The 20,129-nt window shown below is 43.7% G+C and overlaps 1 protein-coding gene across 1 annotated transcript in view; it reads right to left on the bottom strand.

Annotated features, from left to right (window-relative positions):
* WLS (Wnt ligand secretion mediator) overlaps positions 1 to 20,129 on the bottom strand; it is a 55,986-nt gene that overhangs the window by 10,384 nt on the left and 25,473 nt on the right. Inside the window, exons 3-9 of the mRNA XM_066623987.1 lie at positions 10,893 to 11,023; positions 8,299 to 8,460; positions 6,225 to 6,361; positions 5,251 to 5,419; positions 4,352 to 4,449; positions 2,670 to 2,733; positions 620 to 763 (exon numbers count right to left, since the gene is read on the bottom strand). Coding sequence (XP_066480084.1) covers positions 620 to 763; positions 2,670 to 2,733; positions 4,352 to 4,449; positions 5,251 to 5,419; positions 6,225 to 6,361; positions 8,299 to 8,460; positions 10,893 to 11,023 — 905 coding nt within the window. The remainder of the gene's footprint in view (positions 1 to 619; positions 764 to 2,669; positions 2,734 to 4,351; positions 4,450 to 5,250; positions 5,420 to 6,224; positions 6,362 to 8,298; positions 8,461 to 10,892; positions 11,024 to 20,129) is intronic.

Raw genomic sequence — 20,129 nt, 5'->3', positions numbered from 1 at the left:
TCTTTATGAGACTCTTGGTGCTGATTAACAGCTCAACCCTATGCTGCCATGGCACCCAGAGGAACAGTGGCACTGAAATGTTTGCCACTGTATCCTATGGGGCCAGGGCAGCCGCCAGAGACTCGTCGGGGTAAGGGAGCGTTTGCTCCCTTATGCTGGGTAATGGTGCTGCAGCCCCAATGAGTCTCCTAAGATCTATGACCACTATTAGTGGGCTTCTAATATCAGACTTGTCGGCTCAGGAGGGGGCACAGAATATGGAAGCAAAGTCTGCCACCCCCTCACCTGGGCCTGATCCTCCCCCCACCTTCCCACCCCAAAATGCCTTTCTGTTGGCCAAAAGAGTCACTTACTTCTGGCTGTGCAGAGTATCATCTTCCTGGCATTGAAGACCAGCGCCGACTGGTGCAGGGCTCAGCACTAGTGCAAAAGTGCTTTATGGCACATTCGTGACAGAGTCGACACTGGCCAAGGAGTACCAGCACTGAAGACATTAGGACTGGGCCCTAAAGCACTGCTTTTTGACATCACTAGCCTACTGGAATACCAATGCAAATTGGTGCTGCCCTTGCAAACATTTTCATAGGAGTGGTTCTCCTCCCCACCCCGGTCCTCTCACCTCATAATGAAGCCTGCGAGATTTGGACATTGCAGGAATGCTGGATTGCTTGCTACTGATATTGCGAAACACCTGAAACACCATAAAGCACAGGAACAGGAAGTAGAGACAGAGGCAGATGCCTGCAACAATAATGAATGCCATCTGAGCAGCATAGTTAAGGAGAAGGTACTTGACAAACACAGTAAAACAAAGAGAGGGAGAGAGCAACGGGCGAGTCACCAGGTTTTGCTCAAGTGTCACAACAATTTTCTGCTCTTGAACAGAAGCTCAGGAGAAAAGTTCCAGTTGCTATGCCTATGAGACTGCCTGAGTGAGGGAGGGAGGGAGAGTCTGAGTGTGCGCATCCATCCGGACACATGCATTAAGTGCCCAATCCTATACAACTTTCCAGAGCTGAAGCAGCCACAACGCAGACCTGAGGTAAGGGAAACAAATATTCCCTTACCTTGAAGAGGCCTCCATGACTGCCCCTCCACCACAGGGTGCAGCCCTTTCCCCACAGACACAGCTGCATCAGCACTGGAAAACTGGACAGAATTGGGCCCTAAGGGTCCTTTCTTTGGTCAGTCCCAGACCTGATGTGCTGCCGCTGCTACTACTCTTCCCTCAGGCTCTAGTCATGGCATTATATGGCAAGGAAGCTCTTTTTAAAAGTGGTGCTCCTCCCTCTTCACACCAGCAGTGTCTTTTCTGGTATTCCTTTGGCATCTCTTGTTCAGCTGTGAGCCCTTTTGGAAGAAAGAACCATTTCTTTCTTTTGCTCTGTAAACCACTTTGTGAACTTTTGTACCTGTCTTACTCTACAGATGTCATTTTAAACCATAAAGTAGGGAGAACATGAGCATTGCAACATCCCATTTTTTCATAATATACAGGTGGAGCCTATTTATGCGCGTGAGTTCCATTCCAAAACGCATTGTGCTAAATTCCATATAGTTACACAAATACGATGCAGCCTGACACTTCCGGATAGAAGGAAACTAAGGAAGCGGTTCTCAATCGCCTCTCCCTCCTCCACTCTGTACTCAGCTCAGCCCTCCCCGTTGCCAGCTGTCCCTGCTTCTTTCACAGGTGGGATGCTGAGCTTTTTAAGAGCCCAGTCCTATGCCTGCCTGCTCAGAAGCAAGTCCCATTCTAGTCAATGGGTCTCACTCCCACAAAAGTGTGAATCAGACTGTAGCCTAAATCTCACGCTTTGGTTTGCTGGGAAGACTTGCTTGATGGGCTGTTTTGTTTCCATAGGATGGAGCACGGAGAGCCTGCACCATTTCAGTCTGAAGGGGGGGGATTCGGCAAACACTTGCTGGGTTTTTTAAAGTAATCCCCTCTGTTACTACCGCCCCTGCCCCTGCCCCTGTGTGTGAGAGTGAGTGAGTGAGTGAGTGAGTGAGTGAGTGAGTGAGTGAGTGAGTGAGTGAGTGAGTGAGTGAGTGAGTGAGTGAGTGAGACAGAGAGCGAGAGAATGCGCTTCACCTTGCTGCACATGTTCTGGCTACAGAGGTTTTTGAGGGGCCCCCCTTCCCCTCCTCAGCCTCTTTGCTGACTCAGGGCTCCAGGAGTCTTACTGTTCCTTCGCAAGGGGAACGTCTTCCAGGGCTCCAGGGCCTTTCTGCAGCGTTTTGGGCTGCCTTGAAATGGAGCAAAGGCAAAGGAGGCAAAGGTGTGTTCGACAAATCCTCAGAATATCCATGGATAAATAGGTTGCACCTGTATATTGTCCTCATAGCTTAACAAGAAAGTCACTTCACACACTGATATGGGTACCAACTGAATTGAGCCCCTCCTCATCAATCCTAACTTCTTGGCCTAACACCAGCCCCACATGTGGGCTTTGTAGGGTAGTATCACCAATTCTGTCTGCTGCCACAGAGTCATGAACGAAGTTTAAAGGATGTTCCACCATGTTTGAGTGAAAAATCCCTACCAATCAGTGACATCTTCTCTTAGAACTAATGAGCTTTATGGAAGATGTAGCTGTTGCTTCAAAACTTTTGTTTTCCATTCTCTACAATGAAAAGTCCTCTCTGAAGCAAGCAGTAAAGGATACAGCCAGCTCTGTGCCAACATCTGTAGCCCAGATACTGTAGAATGGATTCTTTAATTGTACCCCTCTGGAAAAAGAAAAAAAAATAAAAAGAATCAGAGTAAATCACACACAGTGAGTAGAAAATCCAACAGCATTTCCCCTTGCAATTTCAAAGGGTCAGAAGAGCAATATTTAGAGAGCTGGTAGGCTACTTACAGGGAAAACCTGACTTTATTTAACAATTTACAGCTGAGGCCTACACAGGTTTCCTCAGAAAAGTTCCACTCTAGCCAAAGGATCTTACTCCTGGGTAAGGATGCACAGAATTGTGGCCTTCAAACTACAGCAAAAGCATTTGGAAAATTAGCAAGGTCAAGAGTTGATGTTGTGGGCTGGTCAGTATCAAAGTCTAGGCTGCATAGCAGAAATAGGTAATTGTGTCCCCATTCCAATGAAGTCTAGAATTACATCAAAACAGACAAAAAACAGGAGTGCTGGCATAATGCCATGGTGGTTCAATGGAGATGCTTGGGGAGAACCAGACCATAAAATAGGAGGCTGCCACGTGCCTACATCTCCCAGTTTTCTCCCATAATATCCAACAGTGTAATGGTTCTCAAACTTCTTAGAGACCCAGAGGTTGCTGCCTGATTTATAAATGCCAAGGACTGTGGTTATAATGGTGACTGGGCAGTAGTGCTTCTCTCCTCTCCCCAGCCCAAGTAGCAGCCTGTTTAACCCTTGATGTACAAAGCCTAATCTGCCCTATCACAAACCAACAAAAATTGAGGCATGACCAACTGGTGGATTCCAGACCCATTGTTTGAGAACCACTGCAGTACTGAAATGCATGCCATCATGTCCTGTGCTTCCTTCTTCTCCACATTTCTGGGTTTTGGGTTCACAGGGCTGTGAAATGTTATAGCTGCTTGAACTCCCTATCTAGGAAGCAACACAGTTTTCTGTTGTTCTTTACTGAAGCTGTGCCAGAACAAAGCTGTGCATAGAGCCCAATCCTATGCATGTCTACTCAGAACTCCCATTATAGGCAATGGGGCTTACTCCCAGGTAAGAGTGGATAGGCTTGCAGCCTTAGCTTGTAGCTCCCCAGACCAGGTTTTGAACCTAGAGCTGTTCCCTGGGAGCAAGAGTAGATCTGTCTCTAGGGAGAGGTGCCTCCTCATCTAACCCCTGTCTTTATTCAAAACAGCCAACCTCTACCATACTGCCTGAACAACTGGAGGGCAACAAGTAGGGGGAAAAGAGACTCTCTCTTCTCAGTTGCATAAACAAAACAAAATTCTAGTTGGTGTCTGATCAAATGCACATTGCAATATTTGAAAGAAGGAGGTCATCCAAGTGGAATCAGTGACATGCAGTGTGACTCCTTGCCATTTCAAGTATACATAAAAAATGGGCATAAAACTGCGAAAGCCATTTTGGGCCATGTTATTTGTTTTTCTGTTAGATTAGCACTGTTGGAACGATGGATGAAAAACATTTAATGCCAAAATAGCAAGGAGATATCAAACGTAGCAGGTGGAGGAATCTAGCAGCCAAAGCAACAGGCACTGTGAAGCCCAATCACTGGGCACAAACAGAACTCCCTTAATATTAACATTTCAGCATTCAAGACAAAATTGAGATTAATTGCCACATCAGATGTTAAGGACACCCTCTAAAGAAAAGGAGCTCTTGGTTACCTCTCACACATGTCAAAGACAAAGAGACAGAAGGAGCCTACAGCAATTGGTCCAACTTGTTTCCAGTAGACAGAGAAATGATTTTGTTCAGTGTGATCCTAATAAAATGCAAACAAAAATAAAAGCAAACTATTTCCTCTGCCTAATGAGAGCATCAGATTAACACAGCAGAATTAATGAAGCACATGTCCCTTTCAAAAACGTTATTTCTTAAATATCTAAATACATCTCCAAACCTAGCCAATAAATTCAAAATGTAGGACTTTAGCAAACAATTAAAACCTTCTTTTTCAACACTTTGAAATTTTGCATTCTCATTGGGAATCTGTTTTAAGCTTCTATACCAGTGACATACCTTTTCAACCTTTTTCATCTCATGGCACACTGACAAGGCACTAAAATTGTCAAGGCAAACCATCAGGTTTTTGACAATTAACAAGGCACACCATGTTGCCATTAGGGGGCTCACAACCTCCATTGGCCCTACTAATAAATGACCTTCTCCCAAATTCCTGTGCACACCTGTGAACTGCTTGTGGCACACCTGTGAACCACTTGTGGCACACCAGTGAGCTACGGCCCAGTGGTTGAAAATGGCTGTTCGATACTAAAGTAGACAATCAAAGTCATCATGTTCTAAAAAGTCACAACAGAAGTGTTTGAGAGGCCTGGAACTTAAGTTACTATCCTATACATATGAGCCATCTCTTTTATTTCAATTCCAGCTTCACCCACTCATAAAGGGAAATCCAGACAGAGATCCAGTTTTGCCAGTCTCCTATACTGAAATACTATAAAGAGTGAAAGTAAATTCTAAGAGTGTATTTTTCCAGCTACTAAAGCATGTTTGTAAGGAGAAAAATCAATAAGTACCCATAAATGCATATAAATATATCTACCATCATATGCTCCCCACAGAAAATGATCCAAAAAGACAGGAGCATAGCATAGAAGATTCCTTGGCGAATGTCTCCAAAGAGCAACATCCATGTCCAGTCAAATCCAATAGAAAACCACTCTACTGGTATGTTTATGAAGGTCATGGAGATACCAAGAGCAAAGATAACCCTGTGGGGGTGAAAGGAACACACCGCAAAGTCAGGCCAGTGAAACACAAAAGTTGAAATCATGATATTCAAGGAAAGTGGCCATAGTTGACTTTCCATAGAACAGTGGTTCCCAACCTTTAGAAGCTTGCGGACCACTGAGGCAAAAATCAGAATTGTCATGGACCACATGCAGCTGCAGGTGTTCTGATCTCCACCCTTTCTGGTGGTCCATCTTCCAAGCACTTCCCACGGACTGTCAAAAAGGACAAAGAATGGACCACCCACATATGACACTTCAGTGGCTGTGGGCAGCCTGTTCTCTACCCTCTTTGGTGGTCCATAGGAGATTGCTTGCTCAGAGAAACACTGGAAGCAATCGAAGGCTATTTTTTTCTCTGAGACCTTGCAGACCACTTCTCAGGGTCTCACAGACCACAGGTTGGGAACCAGTGCCATAGAAGAACAACAGATCAGTTAACTAGGTTCCTCATAAAAACCGTGGAATACTTCATAAATTCTTCGAGGAGATGGGGGCAACTGGTACAAGCAGATTAGGGAACTCAAGTTAAATTTAGGAAGTGAAACATATACATATAGAACAGGTTTCAGTACAGAAGCAGGTACTATACAGTTGGTCAGTGCACCCCACTACTAGGTGTGCGCAGAACACAGGGTGCACAATAAACCACTCCAATATGCCAAGTAAATGGAAAAGCATTTCCATTCATAACTTCCTTTGCTACTTCATAACGAAGGAGGGTCAAAAACTCTTTCTTCCAAACACTATGTTTTGCAGTGTGAGATTCCTTGAACTGCCAACTCACTTTTCCAGTAGGACGGGTGCCCGTGTCATCATTGTGATCCGCCTCCAGTACCAAACCATGATGATGAATATGCTCGGTGTAAGGAAGGTTTTCATTGCAAACCAAACTTTTGTAAAGCCTCCATTTTGGTGAATACCCTGGAAGGGAGAGCAAGATTAAAATTTTATTTTTCCATTTTACCAACCTAAGGTGCGCTACCCACAATGCCTGGCAGCAACATTGCGTGGCTCAAGTAACAAGGGTATTCTCCCTCCTTCAAATATTGCCATGCATGAACATTTGCTCATGAAAATATCTTAAACATATTCTACTTTACAAATGAATCAAAGAATGGAAGTCTGTACAAAATTCTGAGCATAAGTAAAATTCAAAATGAACAAACCCCCTAATTACACCTATATGTCCACTTGCATTTGAGCAAGTAAACACACTGGTCAACTACTAAATTAAAAACATCCACTGGACCAGTAAGTCCAGACCAGGGGGCAGGGGGAGGGAGGGATGGGGAGGAGATGGGGTGGAGATGGGCAGATTGGGGACAGGATCTGTGGCACCAGCATGTACAGAACGCTGAGGCCTTTCCCAGGCCTGATCTGCCTGCACGGATCAACGCAGACTTGAACCAGCAATATCGCTGGTGCAGGTCCGAGTTGACCTGCTATGGTTGCTGGGGCTTACCCTAGGGCAAGGGTACAAATGTCCCCTTACTCAGAGGAGATCTCCAGCAGCCAAAAATCCTCCAGGGGATGCAGCACAGCCCACACTGTTGTCGCTTTATCATTGCGTGGGGAATTTGGTTGGACTGGGCTTCCCTCCCAACAAATGTCTAAAAAGCTTGTGGGCCTTCTTTAGCTATTTGGTTTCAGAAACTTACAGCGCAAGCCTCTGCATGTCTATTCTAAAGTAATTTCCATTGTGTTCAATCGGACTTACTACCAAGGAAGTGTGTACAGGAATGCAGCCCTAGTTAAGGCAGACGTTATTTCTCCAGCCAAATTAGCCAACTCTAAATCCAGAAGTGCTTGGTGGTCAGGCATAATAAGATTGCTTTCTCCTAGAGGCAGTGAAGGAAACCATTACCAGCAGAGCAAGCAAAAAGCTAGCTAATGTGATGGGGGAAGGGAAGGATAATAGTTAGAGAGTTGTCAAAGGAAAAAATCCACAGGGAACAGAGAGGCTCTGTGAGGGGACAACATTCCACAGAGCTAACAGGCTGACTATGCATTTGCTTTTAAAAAAAACTTTTCTGTTTGTGTACTTTTTACATGGAACATAGAAGGTTATCAATTTCTGGCAATACTCTCTTTTTTGGCAATCAGGTTATTTTTAATTTTAATTCAAAGAGATTTTATATGCCTGATGAAGCATCCCAAAGCGCTGCAGGCCTACTCAACTTCCTTCCAGCTATCACCTTTGCAAATCAAGGCATTTTTGTTTAATGCTTTTCTTACAATGCTGATTTTAAAAGCTTCTCTTAAATGAATAGGGCACGTTCAATTGCATATTAACTAATTAAAGAACACTATTGCCCACACTTTCAATCTGGTTTCAGAGGAAAACAGCAGTCTGAAGCTGCCAGATTTTTTTCTCTTATATATAATTTATAGATGTCTGTTCTGGCTTTCAGTAAACAAAAACTTCAGACGTTTTATCTGGAAGGCACTTAGCTTTATGATTCACCCCTTCCTCAACAGATGTGCTTGCTATTTGAATACAGGTGTTTTGCCATAGGGAACCTTGTTGGCACACTATTTAAACTGATTTCTTAAAAAACAGAAAAGTATTATTTTGTATGCTACCCACATCCTGGGCTTTTGGAACAAGACCATATAAGTAATTAATTACACATGCTTACAAAGGAAACCAATTCAAAACACTGTAAGTTCCTTAACAGGGTGCTTTAAAGCCTTCCATAATGCTTGTTCAGTTCAATCAATCAGGAATCAAACCTTTCAAGGAATACCCCATATAAACTAAGCCTGGTAACTTTCATTTTGATCCTCAAGCAACTGTAATGCTCCTAGCTTATAAGCAGAGAATGCTTGGCACAAAAATTAGACAAATGAGCACTTACCACTAGATGGAGATCTTTTATTTCTCCAATTCCTACATTGATGCCTTTCTTTTCATTCACAGGCAGACGAATATTGATAAGGTAGTATTTGTGAGCAACAGTTCCGATTTCCATGAATGGGAGTACTTCACAGTCATAATATCGACCTTCATTCTCTTCTGTCTATTGGAATATCAAGAAGACAAAAAGATACTGCTGTTTGTAGAAACACAAGTAGGGTGCAATTCTTAGGGCCCAATTCTGTCCAACGCTGATGCAGCTGTGTCAATGAGGTGTGTGCTGGATTCTGCAGTAGGGAGGAAGTCACAGAGGCCTCCTCAAGATAAGAGAACATTTGTTCCCTGCATTGCAACGGTTCTGGAAAAGTTGGATAAGATTATCTACTTACATTTTCCAACATAGCAGATTATTTCCCTCTTCCACTTGGGAAAGCCCTCCTAGACTACAAAAAACTTACCCAATTAGCTCAGCCATAGAAAGTGGTAGAACAAAAAGAGAAAATATCCAAGAAACATTCAGTTAATGCTTTTCTTTGATACTCTACCTTTCAAATACTGAGATACTTTTACCAATCAGCACAATTAAGAGGAACAGACCCTTGTAGTCCCCATAGGCACCATACCTTGGAAGGTATGTGAGAAAATGATATATTGGGCAGTCACTATATCACACACACACACACCCCAGGTTGAGCAGCAAATCAGTTTGGAAGCTGTTTGGTTACCCAAAATAAGGCAGTGAATTCTACATACTGAGGAGATTCCCAAACTATGCAAAAGAGTATAAAGTAAGAAAAAGACATTCCAAAAACACACCACAGAAGGTCCTATGAGCTTCCATCATCTTACTGAATGTTGAGGATATAGAGATAAGAAAATACTGTAGCTCACCTCATTGTCTAGAAAGGGGGGGGGGACAACTCCTGTTAAGCCTTAACAAAGCTGTTAAGATGGGGGGCAGAGGGTGAAGGACATATTGCTGCTGCCTAACTATAGCTGTGCTAAAGTCCTAGATTTTTCTATCATCATTTACGGCACCTCACTTCTGCTATAAAGGAGAAGAATCTAGAGCACCACTGCAATTATTCTCATCTGCTTCAGGAAGCTTATCAGTGGTGTCAAGAGTGCTTTTTTCCTTTTAACGTTTTTCGCCACACCATGAGCAGTGGTGGTGAGGCTTTTCCCTTTTCTGAAACTTTTTTGTCATTTCTCTGGAGGCAGCAGCAGCTCTTCCAGCACCGATAGCGTTATCAGTACCCGACTCCTGATAGCTGTCTTCCCCCCCTTCTAGAACATCCCCCAAAACAGTCCTCTAAATATGAGGTATGAAAAATATTGGTAACCTGCAGAAGCCAGCTTAAAGCACTGCTGAAAGCCGCTGCCACTTCCAGAGGCACATTAAAAAGGCTTAAAAAACAGAAAGTTTCATCATTGCCACTTGCCCATCAGAAATTTCACAACAAGAATGGTGACCAGGCAAGTAGTCAAAGTTAAGGCTGGTTCAAAGGAACCAGAAGGTGGGCAGGTAGTGCAAGTCTGATATTAGCCAAGGTTGAAAATCTCAACAGTTGAAAGCAACATCATGGAAAAAATAAATAAGTAAGAAGAGACAGGCCTGCTCAAGCCCCTAACAATTCATAATAAGTAAGGGGGTGAGATGAGATTTGCATGCCTTGGGCTTAAATGCCTTTTTTAAAACCTCTGTGTATCATATAGGAAGGAAAGGGGACTCTTTTCCTATTCTCCAGTTGCCTTTTCTTTTATACAGCAGTTTAAATGTTCAGGTTCAGAGCTGGCAGTAAGTCCGAAATCTGACTCTAGCACAGATTCATGAAAGGGGGGGAGTGTAAAAAGAAAAAAAGCCTCCCCTTCTCCCTTCCCCATTATGAAAATCATGTCATCGTGCCCCCCCCCCCCCCCGGTGAGACCTAAACAGCACTGCAAGACTTCTGATTCAGACTGGCTGAAGTCCTGAGATGGTAGTGGAAGTTGTCCTTATTCTTCAAGTGCCCCTTTTTTCTACAAATGGCTGCAGTGTGGAGGGAACACAGGCCTTTGCTGTTGTTGCAAGCAATCTGCACCTGGCAGCAGAGGCTGTGGGCACCAAGCTACTTAGATGCACTACATTCCCACATATTTCATAAATGTGCACACAGGAAAACCGTTCAGAACTTATGAATTAAAAGTGAAGTGTGTTTCACAGACATTTGTGATTCCCCAACATATGGTTTTCTATTTTCATAAGAGGCACTTCATGCGCCAGGTTTTGATTTAGATGAAGATTTACATGTTTTACTGAAAAGCCTGCTATAGCCACCCCAGATATCTTTAGCCAAAAGGAGATGCATCCTTTATGAGCTCTCAGAACCACATCTTGACCTCATGAAAACACCTGCCTTCTGTGTTTCCCAAGGTTCCTACATTACCAGGCCCAAGAAGTTTTCCTCCAACCCATTCACAGAGGTCTTTGGAATACCTACTATGGCACGTTAAAAAGCAAAAGTGAAACCTACAGAACACATGCACATTTATTTACTAGTGCTAAGATTTTTAAAAGTCCCCACATCATCTGAGCAAGAGCCACAAAGAACTTACTTTTGGCGGTCCAAAGACACATTTGAGTTTTCGGATCTCTGTCGCCTCTGCTGCTTTTGTCCATTCACTGAAACGATCATCTTCATCACGGTATGCCAAAGAGACCTCAAGGGTAACTTCTGCATTTTCTTCTGCAAGAACAAAGTATTATTTTTCTTAGCCAAGAAGTCTGAAAAGCAGTGCAGAGTAAATCAATTTACAGGTGTGTGCAACTAAGGATGGGGATACCTTCTCTGATCCCCATTGTTATGCAATTAGGTTGTTAAGTGAACATTCAGCCCAATCTAGTACCTTTGTTGTGTAAACAAATTGATTGTTGGGAGAGTTAGGACAGACAAAAGAAAATATTTCTTTACTCAGCCGTGTGGTTGGTGTGTGGAACTCCTTGCCACAGGATGTGGTGACAGCATCTGGCCTGGATGCCTTTAAAAGGGGATTGAACACGTTTCTGGAGGAAAAATCCATTACGGGGTACAAGCCATGATGTGTATGTGTCACCTCCTGATTTTAGAAATGGGTTATGTCAGAAGTCCAGATGCAAGGAAGGGCACCAGGATGTGGTCTCTTGTTATCTGGTGTGCTCCCTGGGGCATTTGGTGGGCTGCTATGAGATACAGGAAGCTGGACTAGATGGGCCTATGACCTGATCCAGTGGGGCTGTTCTTATGACACTCCCTGCCAGACACTACTGGCTGCATGTTACTGGAGATAGATTGCCTCTTCTTTGCATTAAGAGCTTCTTTGTTGTGTAAACAGACACTCTGCTGTAGGCTATGGGGTCCTCACTGCCTCATTGAGAGCCTCTTGGTTGTGCTTTGACCGCCATCATATATGCAGTCTGTTAAGTGGAAGGTTGTTAAGCGGCGGACATCTGTACTTTGAAAATACTATTCCCAATGCATACCCTGTTGAAGTTCAAAGGAAATATTCCAGGATGTCAGATGTACAGGCATGAAGACCATTATGATGCAGGCCATGCAGCTAGTTTAGAATGAAACCCTTTCGTAGCTCTACACATACAGTTTCTCAGACTTTAAGAATGATTTTATCACTATACATTTAGGAATAGTTGATTGACTCAAAATATTTTTTGTGGCAGAAGTAGAGCCATAGCAAGTTGTTTTTGCAGAGTTCACAATTGTAACAACAGCTCCACCTACTCCCCTTCCCCGTAAGAAAACTCCCTGGAGGTTGCTTCTATACTGCTTACACTGACACAGATTCAGACTGAATCTGAAGCAGCTACTATCCTTTAGATTTTTACAGGAGTCGTGGCTTCGAGTTTATGAACACCTGCGCCTAGCTTTAATTATAGCCTGCCAAGTGCAGCCTTGGCTGCAGTTTTTATACAAAAACCACCATTGATGCTTGCATTTTGTATAAATATGATCCATCTGCAAGCCCAATGTCATGACATATCAGAAATGTTCTGCACACAAGATACAGTCAATTGTGGTTCCAGTCCCAGATGTCAATACCGAGAGCATCTGAAGACCATTGTTCCCTATGGTTCACAATGTTTATTTTCAGCCTGTTGCTGACTATGACAACAGTTTCTTTGAAGCTACACATCTGTTACCAGTCTCAAAGTTATAATTTTATTGGAATGATGTAGAGGGATGCTCATCTAGGAGTGCTGGGAATAGGCGTGGAAGTGCTTTGTGGTTCAGACCTGCTATATTTATATGATGCTTGGAGGTGCTTCTCTTCTGTGTGGGCGCAACCATTTTTTAAAAAAGTTTTCAGCTTGCCCCCCTTTCACAACCTTCATGCACTAGATTTTAAAAGCAATTCCCTATTCTGAAGAACATCATATTGGCAGACAGCAGAATAAGGATGTTCTACTTCGTGCTTTCACTTTCACTCATGCTTTTAAAGCATTAAGACAATGGCTCACAAACTTTTTAGTATCTGAACCCACTTTTAAAAATGACACTATTGAGACCCACCTAGCTATATAAGACTGTAAAAAAAGAAGTTTCACTTTACCAGCCACTCAAGCCTCTGTTTTTATTCTTTTTACTACAGTGGGGGCCCGCCTTCTGACGCATATGTTGATTTCGACATTCACTGGATTGGTACCATTCTGGTGGCCTTGTATTCCCCTTTGCCAGGGTTCCAAAACTGTCTGGGAACTGCTGTAAGTTCCTGCAGGGGAGGGGCAAAGGTAGTAACATGATCGCTGCAATCATGCTGCTGCTGGGGATTAAAGGTTTTTTCCCCCCTTACCTGAGGCAGCGCTGGCCTCCTGGGAGGTGCGGGGAGCCTGTGAACGCCTCTGCAGGGCTTCCCATGTCTCCAACCTTCTGAAAATAGTATAAAACAGGCACTTCCTGTTTTCATCGTGAAACTAGAAGTGCCTGCTTTTTATTATTTTCAGAAGTTTGGAGGGGGGCTACCCAGACCCTCCAGGAGGCTGGCGTTGCTTCAGGTAAGGAAAAAAACTCTTTAACCCCTGGAAGGAGGGCTTCCCTAGCTGGGGTGTCACAACACCCCAGTTTGGGAACCTCTGACTTTGCGTTTGATAACACCAAGGAATGTTCGCCTACTTGCAAGTAAACACACACAGGTGGCTCCATGTTGGTTTTCATAGGGCTCCTTGTCAGCTATCAGCTTGTCTGTGTCACGACCCACCAAAAATCGGGTCACAACCCACTGGGAATCACTGCATTAAGACATTGAGGGTAATACAAAACTCCAAATTACAGTTTGATGTCAATGAGAGCTGGTGTAACATAGCAGCAGTGAAAATGAGCTGTGATAGGACTCTCCCAACTCACATCTTATGTCTGCCATAAACTCATTAGGTAGTCTAAGAGAAGCCAGTCTTTCTCAGGGTGCCCACCTGCAACGTGGAGAAAAACACTTGCCTTTTTAGGCAGGCCTGGGCCCAAGTTGATCAAGTGCCTAAAATGGTGTTCAGATTCTGCTCCCCTTTTACTGCTTCTTATAAAGCAGTGGAATAGGGAGATTCCACTCCCAGAATCCTCTCTGCCTAGCCAGTTTGCAAGTGGTGGCAGAGCAGAGGAAGCGATGGCAGCGGTCCTCTTCCCTATCAGGGAACAGGATCTCCATGGTGACTACCTTCCCCACACAATTCCATCCTCATTACCTTTTGCAGCAATGCTGAAGGCAGCCCTTCTCCCTTCCCCTGGTGCTCCAGGTTTTGAAACAGAATAGAGAAGCCAAAAGAAGTTCCATCCTCCTGAAAAAGGAGGAAAAAATCCTTCCTTTTGGGGGGGGGGATGTAGGAGAGGTAGAAGAGCCACCAGGCTACTGCTCCCTATTTCCAAAAAAGAAAACGCACTTCCCTTTTTGGAAGGAGGACAGGGCTTCTCCCAGCCTTGATCTACTGCTGTATTCAACACACGTGGCGGTGAATGAAGAGGTACATGGGGCAAATGGGGGCCACGTGTGGCTGCTGCCTAAGAGTAGGAAGTGCTGAGCATGCTCAGAAAGCACTATACTAATGTTAAATATTATTATTCCTAACTCTCTCTCTCCCCCTCTAGCCCTTCAAGGAAAGGTCTTGAATCAAGGGCAAGGAGCTATGTATCTTCCACAAATTTGTGGTTGTCTTAAAATTCCCTCCTTCACCTCCCCTCTTAACAGAAGGAGCAATGAAAAAATGTAATGGAAGTCACAGTAGCTTGGTAAGGAAAAGGAGGGGGACAGGTACTACAGCAAGCTGAAGTGATAACTGCAGAGATGCTGGACTGAGAGAGACATGCCAAAGGGTCTTGCTCTCAGTCAAAGGCAACTTTCAGCATGGAACAATTCAACACAGGAATTTCAGACCCCTTTCCATCACTTTTCACCTTGTCATCACTTCATCACGGAATAGGGGCACAAGTTCAGTGGTAGAACAAATGTTTCTGCTTGCAGAAAACCCCAGGTTCAATTCCTGGTGTCTCCAACTCTGAACCCTGACTAAAATCTTGGAGAGCTGCTGCTGGTCAACAATGAGCTAATGGCCCAATGGTCTGACTCAATAGAAGGAAGCTATCCACATCCCTAACACCTCCCTGCAATAAACTTTAAATACAGAACCATTTGTGTGTGGTCAGACATGTTTAAATGCTGATCTCTTAACTGAAACCACATATGCACTCGTAGTCTGAGAAACAAGAATAAAGTACTTTCACAGCACACAAATACATTCAAAAGACATGCGCTGCATGTTCTTCCACCCATGTTTTAATGTACAAGATCTTGGCTCTGAATGTGACAAACATTTCAGAAGCGATGCCTTGCCATGTCTCCCTTGCAGGCCGAATACCCCTCCAAATCCCTTTTTTATTCTACGACTTTGAGGAGCTTTGTTCATACCACAATGATCTAAAAATAGAGAAGCCATTCCACCCAATGACAGCACATGCCGCTGCTGCAGTAGCCGCATACAAATAGTATCATGGGTAACTGTGGTGAAGACATGTCACTTGCTACATGGAGCAACAGGCAGCAAAACATAGCAAACGGCTTTCCACCAGAGGAGGGGGTCCCATCAGTTCATACAGAACTGAAACCTGGCCATTCAGAGAGGGTTCCTGTTAAAAAGTCTCAAGCTTAGTCCTGCCCCAGACATTTAAAGTAATCCATGGATACCCTAACTATAAACTGGAATGAGTGAAAGGATGAGCCAGAAATGTCCATGTTCATTTAATATATTTATAACCCCACCTTTCTTGCCACAGCAATTCAAGGAAACTTACAGTTAATTAAGCTATAGTAAAAAAAAAAATAGCTCAATGAGCCCAGTATCCAACAAAACCACAACAACAAGATCACCCACTTATCACCACCACCACAAAGATTTCTACATGAGCCCCAATGCTTATTTAATGGGACTATTCAAAAGTAAGTTTATCCAATTTCAATCATGTATGGCAAAATTTCTTTTTTAAAGTGGAATATCTGTACACTTATGCATTTTAAATACCCAAAGCAAGAGTGCAGTCTTGGGCTCACTCAATAGTTACGGCAGGGCTGGCCCATCCATTAGGCCAGCTGAAGTGACTGCTTTAGGCAGCACATTGTGGTGGGCACCCATCTCCTTGCCTCCACTGCTCTCTCTCTCTTCTTTCCACTCCCTGGGTTAGAAAAGGAACAGATGGACAGAAAAAGAAGAAATGTGGATGGAAGGGGAGAGCCAAAGCAGAATATTGGAGAGTGGGTGGAGTAGAGGCTGGCACATCTCTGGGGAAGGGGGAGTAGCATTTGGTTATGCCACCTCAGTTGCCAGCAGGTCTTGGGCGAGCCCTGAGTTAAGGTGTAATCAATCTGTGATAAGGGAATGCAGTCTTACTTGTGAGCACAAGAAATGATCTGGAAGATCAGACCAAGATGTACTGACTCCAGTATTTTTGAGAATCCAAGCAACCAGCAGATTCCAAGTGATCATCTGGAATGTGAACCTGTCTGTCTTCTGCTGGAAAGCAAAGCAGGCTTCATCACAGGCAGGAAATCTGGCTGAGTGGAAGAGCAGACGCCTATGAAGCCCAAAGAACAGCTGGGAACACAGTTCAAGACAACCATAAGTGTCTGAGAGCTGCAGGAAACACTGAAGAGACAAGTCATCCCAGCTGGTGAGAGAAGCGAAAGATGACCCACCTTCGGTTAGAGTGAAGGAGTACTGTCAGCTATGCGGGGGAGGCAAGAGACCAGTCTGTGAAGGACTCCACCTGGAATGAGGTGTTCTTGGAAGACAGAACTTGTAATTGTAAAAATCCTTACAGGGATTTAGTAAAGCCTGCATACATCTACCCATGGACTGAGAAGTGCCCAGGCTCCATTTCATCAGCAATTAATTTAGTTCAGAGTTGTGGATGCACATGTGCATGTATGTATATACACACACGTGTGCAACCCATTATGTGCTCTTCAATTTTTCTTTGATCTTTACCTCCCTCCTTAGCAAAGGATGTGCATAACACATACAGCTAGGTGAAAGCCAGATGTTGTCCTGGTTACACAGTACTTATGACAGATCAACAATGCTCCAGAATGCCTTTTTTAAAAGCAACCTGGAGAACTTCTGGTGCTTCCAGATGGAGAATCTTGTGGATGCCAGGCATTCAGATTCAGCAGATCCAACATTTGCAAGCCATGTAGACATCGTGCCAGGTCTCCATGCTGATTTCCTGTTAACTTAAATGGTAAGCTGCCACCTGGATTCAGCCTAAATGCCTGAGGCAACTATGGTAGGGACTATTCAGAACATAACCAGAGAAACACTAAACAGAGGGAGGAGGCAGCAGTTGAGATGTGGAGAGAGAAGATTGCTAAAGCTCCAATTCAGAGAGGAATAAGATTGCTTACAAGACACTGGAGTACCATTCCTTGTTTTAGAATGAGCCTTTTGTGTGAGCCTCAAGTAAGAGATCTCTCATGGTTGGAAACCAGATTCTCTCTTACTCTCCCCTGTTCTCCACCTCCTCCTTCAATTGTGCTGCAGGGTCCCATCTAGCCAAATGTCAGGGTATTGCATACAAACATTCCCTTTCAGAATTGCATCCATTGCCTGGGTGACTAAGCTCTTTCAACAGCTGTGTTATTGCTGGAAGATAGTCAATGTTATTCACACAGAGTATTTGTTTCATGCGGCTTGCATGAAAGACGGCTTGCTGCATGAGGGCAGTGCTTGAAACCAGTTTGAAGATTTGTTTGTTTGCTTTTTAAATAAAATTGCATATAAGCTGCACAAGATATTTGGCACATTTCACTAGCTGATAGCAGAAGAAGTGCAAGACTTCACCAAGCCATTTCTAGCATCGGTTTGGCAAAAGAGCTTAATTAAACAAAAGCACCTGTTTTTAGGATCTGTCTGGAAAGAAACATGGCTGACTAGGAACTGAAAATCCATCTTCCTTAATGCCAAGAAAGCCTGCAGAAGAATTTGTGCCTGTCCTGCCAGGCATAAGTTACCCAAGAAGAGACCTGGTAGATCAGGACAAGGGACCATCAAGTCCAGCTCTCTGTATCTCACAGTAGCCAACCAGATGCCTCTCGGATCACACAGAAAACATGATTCCTGTTGCCACTCTCTTGCACCTGCCATTCCGAGACAGGCCACTTCCAATACCTGGAGGTTGCATATAGTTATCATGTCTTGTAACCTGTGATGGCCTTTTCCTCCACAAATCTGTTGAATTTTCTTTTAAAGACATCTAGGCCAGGTACCATCACAACATCCTAAAGCAAGGTGTTCCACAGATTAGTTACCTCCTGGGTAGCTCCAATGTTGTGCAAGAAGGAAAGGAACTTCCTTCTGTTCACTCTATCCATCCCATGCATACTTTTATATGTCTTAATCATGTCCCCTATCAGACACCTTCTTTCTACACTGAAGAGCCCCAAATATTGTATTAAGGGAGGTGTCCCAGTACAAGAAAAGGCTACAATACTTTGATTTCAAAAATTCTCATCTTTGTCAGTATTTCATGGTTAACTGTCACAATGTGTCCCAGATATAACATGCAACCTGGCCTGTTCAAAGATGCAGTGACCCAGGAGAGACTCCTACAAATACAATATTCACAACTGTGACAATGTCTTCATTGACCACTGCAGGAATGGAAAAGTGTTGCTAATTCATTGCAGCTTGAATCATAAACAGGTTAGCCACATGACACAGTCCATGAGATTTATAACCTTTCCAGCTTGGACCACATTGCTGAACAACAAATTTTGACCATCTGAATTGATTCTTTTGAGCACAATTCAGTTGGAGAGGCCTTTTGGGGGAGCATCAAAATAAGTGGGATGAGTACCTTCTGAATTACAGTTTATTTTTTATGTATAAGCCATGCCACAGAACAGAAAATACACTGGATACATCTTCTGCAAGGTTAAAAAAAAAATCGCTGACTCCCTAAAATAGCCACAATTTACACTGAAATAGTATAAATGAAATGCCCAAACAATAGATTTCTTTTGTCATGTTCATCACTTGCACAGAGATAATTTACACATTTAAATTACAGGAACTAACTGGTTCACAGCTATAGTTAATCAAGTACAGACATATTTTATCGCTAGAGACCCCCAATTTCCATAATCATGCATAACATATCCTTCCAGAAGAAAAAGTATAGCACCCTCAAGGTCGCAAGCATCAACCTCCAGGATGCATATAGAGCATTCACAAGCAATTCGCATAATCTTGGAGGAACAAAGTAAACCACTACATAGATTTATCCAAGGCTTCCTGCCAAGATCTGGGTTTTATTCCACCACTAGAAAATCTTTTGCTCATAAAATGAGAAATTTATAACTCAAGAATATTCCTGTTTAGTTCTTGAGTTTCTGCACTATGCATAGTGAACAAAGAAAGAGTAAATTCAAGTGTGGTAAAATGGTGACTTAAAAGCCCCTCATTATCTTTACTTGATGATTCAAGCGGCCCAGGGATACTGGTCAAAGGAAGCGACTGGCCTGAGTCAGACAATGACTCATTGTAGCCATTTTTATTCCACTGGTGTTCCCCGATCCAAGCACGCTATATATGCCTATACACACCCGTTCTGAATCTAATGTCAAACTCCAAAATAACTCTGCCCACCAGGAAACAATTGGAGTAAAAAATTACCACAACCACTTTGGATCAATGTTTCTGATTGTATGCTGGCCTTTCTACGTCTCTCTTGGGAGGAAAAAGAGAAGGAACTTGAAAACCAGAGAAATAATGAGAAGCTAAGTTAGTCACTGATGAAACACAAAATGCAAAGTGAATATCATTATCAGTGGCACAGGTAGGGTTATCAGTTTGTCCCAAATGACCCCTTTCCTCCAGCCTTCCCCCCCCCCAGCAGACAGGCAGCAAAGATTGGGGGGGGGGGGAGGCTCTGCCCCAATATCAGATTTTTAACCCATTTTTCAAGGGTTGGTAATTTCATTACATCACCAGTCCCAGCCTTCAGAAATTGCAGATTTTTGGATTCATTAGATCTGCTAATCTTAGTATCAACAGGTTCAAAGAATGGATGGATGCTGAAGCCTTGCATGCAGAACTGCACAATAAAAGTCTTGGTACAAAGCAGCAAAAGTGACCTAGGCAAAACACTGCAGACGGGCAGCCCAATCCTGAGCTGCCCGGGGTGCTCAGCTTCGGTGGCACAGAAAACGGCTGCCACTGCATCTTGCGTGCCTCGGGCTGCTGCAGGCGGCACCTCGGGAGAAGGGGACTTTTGTTCCCTTCTCCCGGGTAAGGGAAATAGCCTCACACTGGGTTACAGCGCA

The sequence above is a fragment of the Tiliqua scincoides genome, chromosome 4 (genome assembly GCF_035046505.1).
Source record: "Tiliqua scincoides isolate rTilSci1 chromosome 4, rTilSci1.hap2, whole genome shotgun sequence".
Taxonomy (NCBI): Eukaryota; Metazoa; Chordata; class Lepidosauria; order Squamata; family Scincidae; genus Tiliqua; species Tiliqua scincoides.
This window is presented reverse-complemented; position numbering and strand designations above follow the sequence as displayed.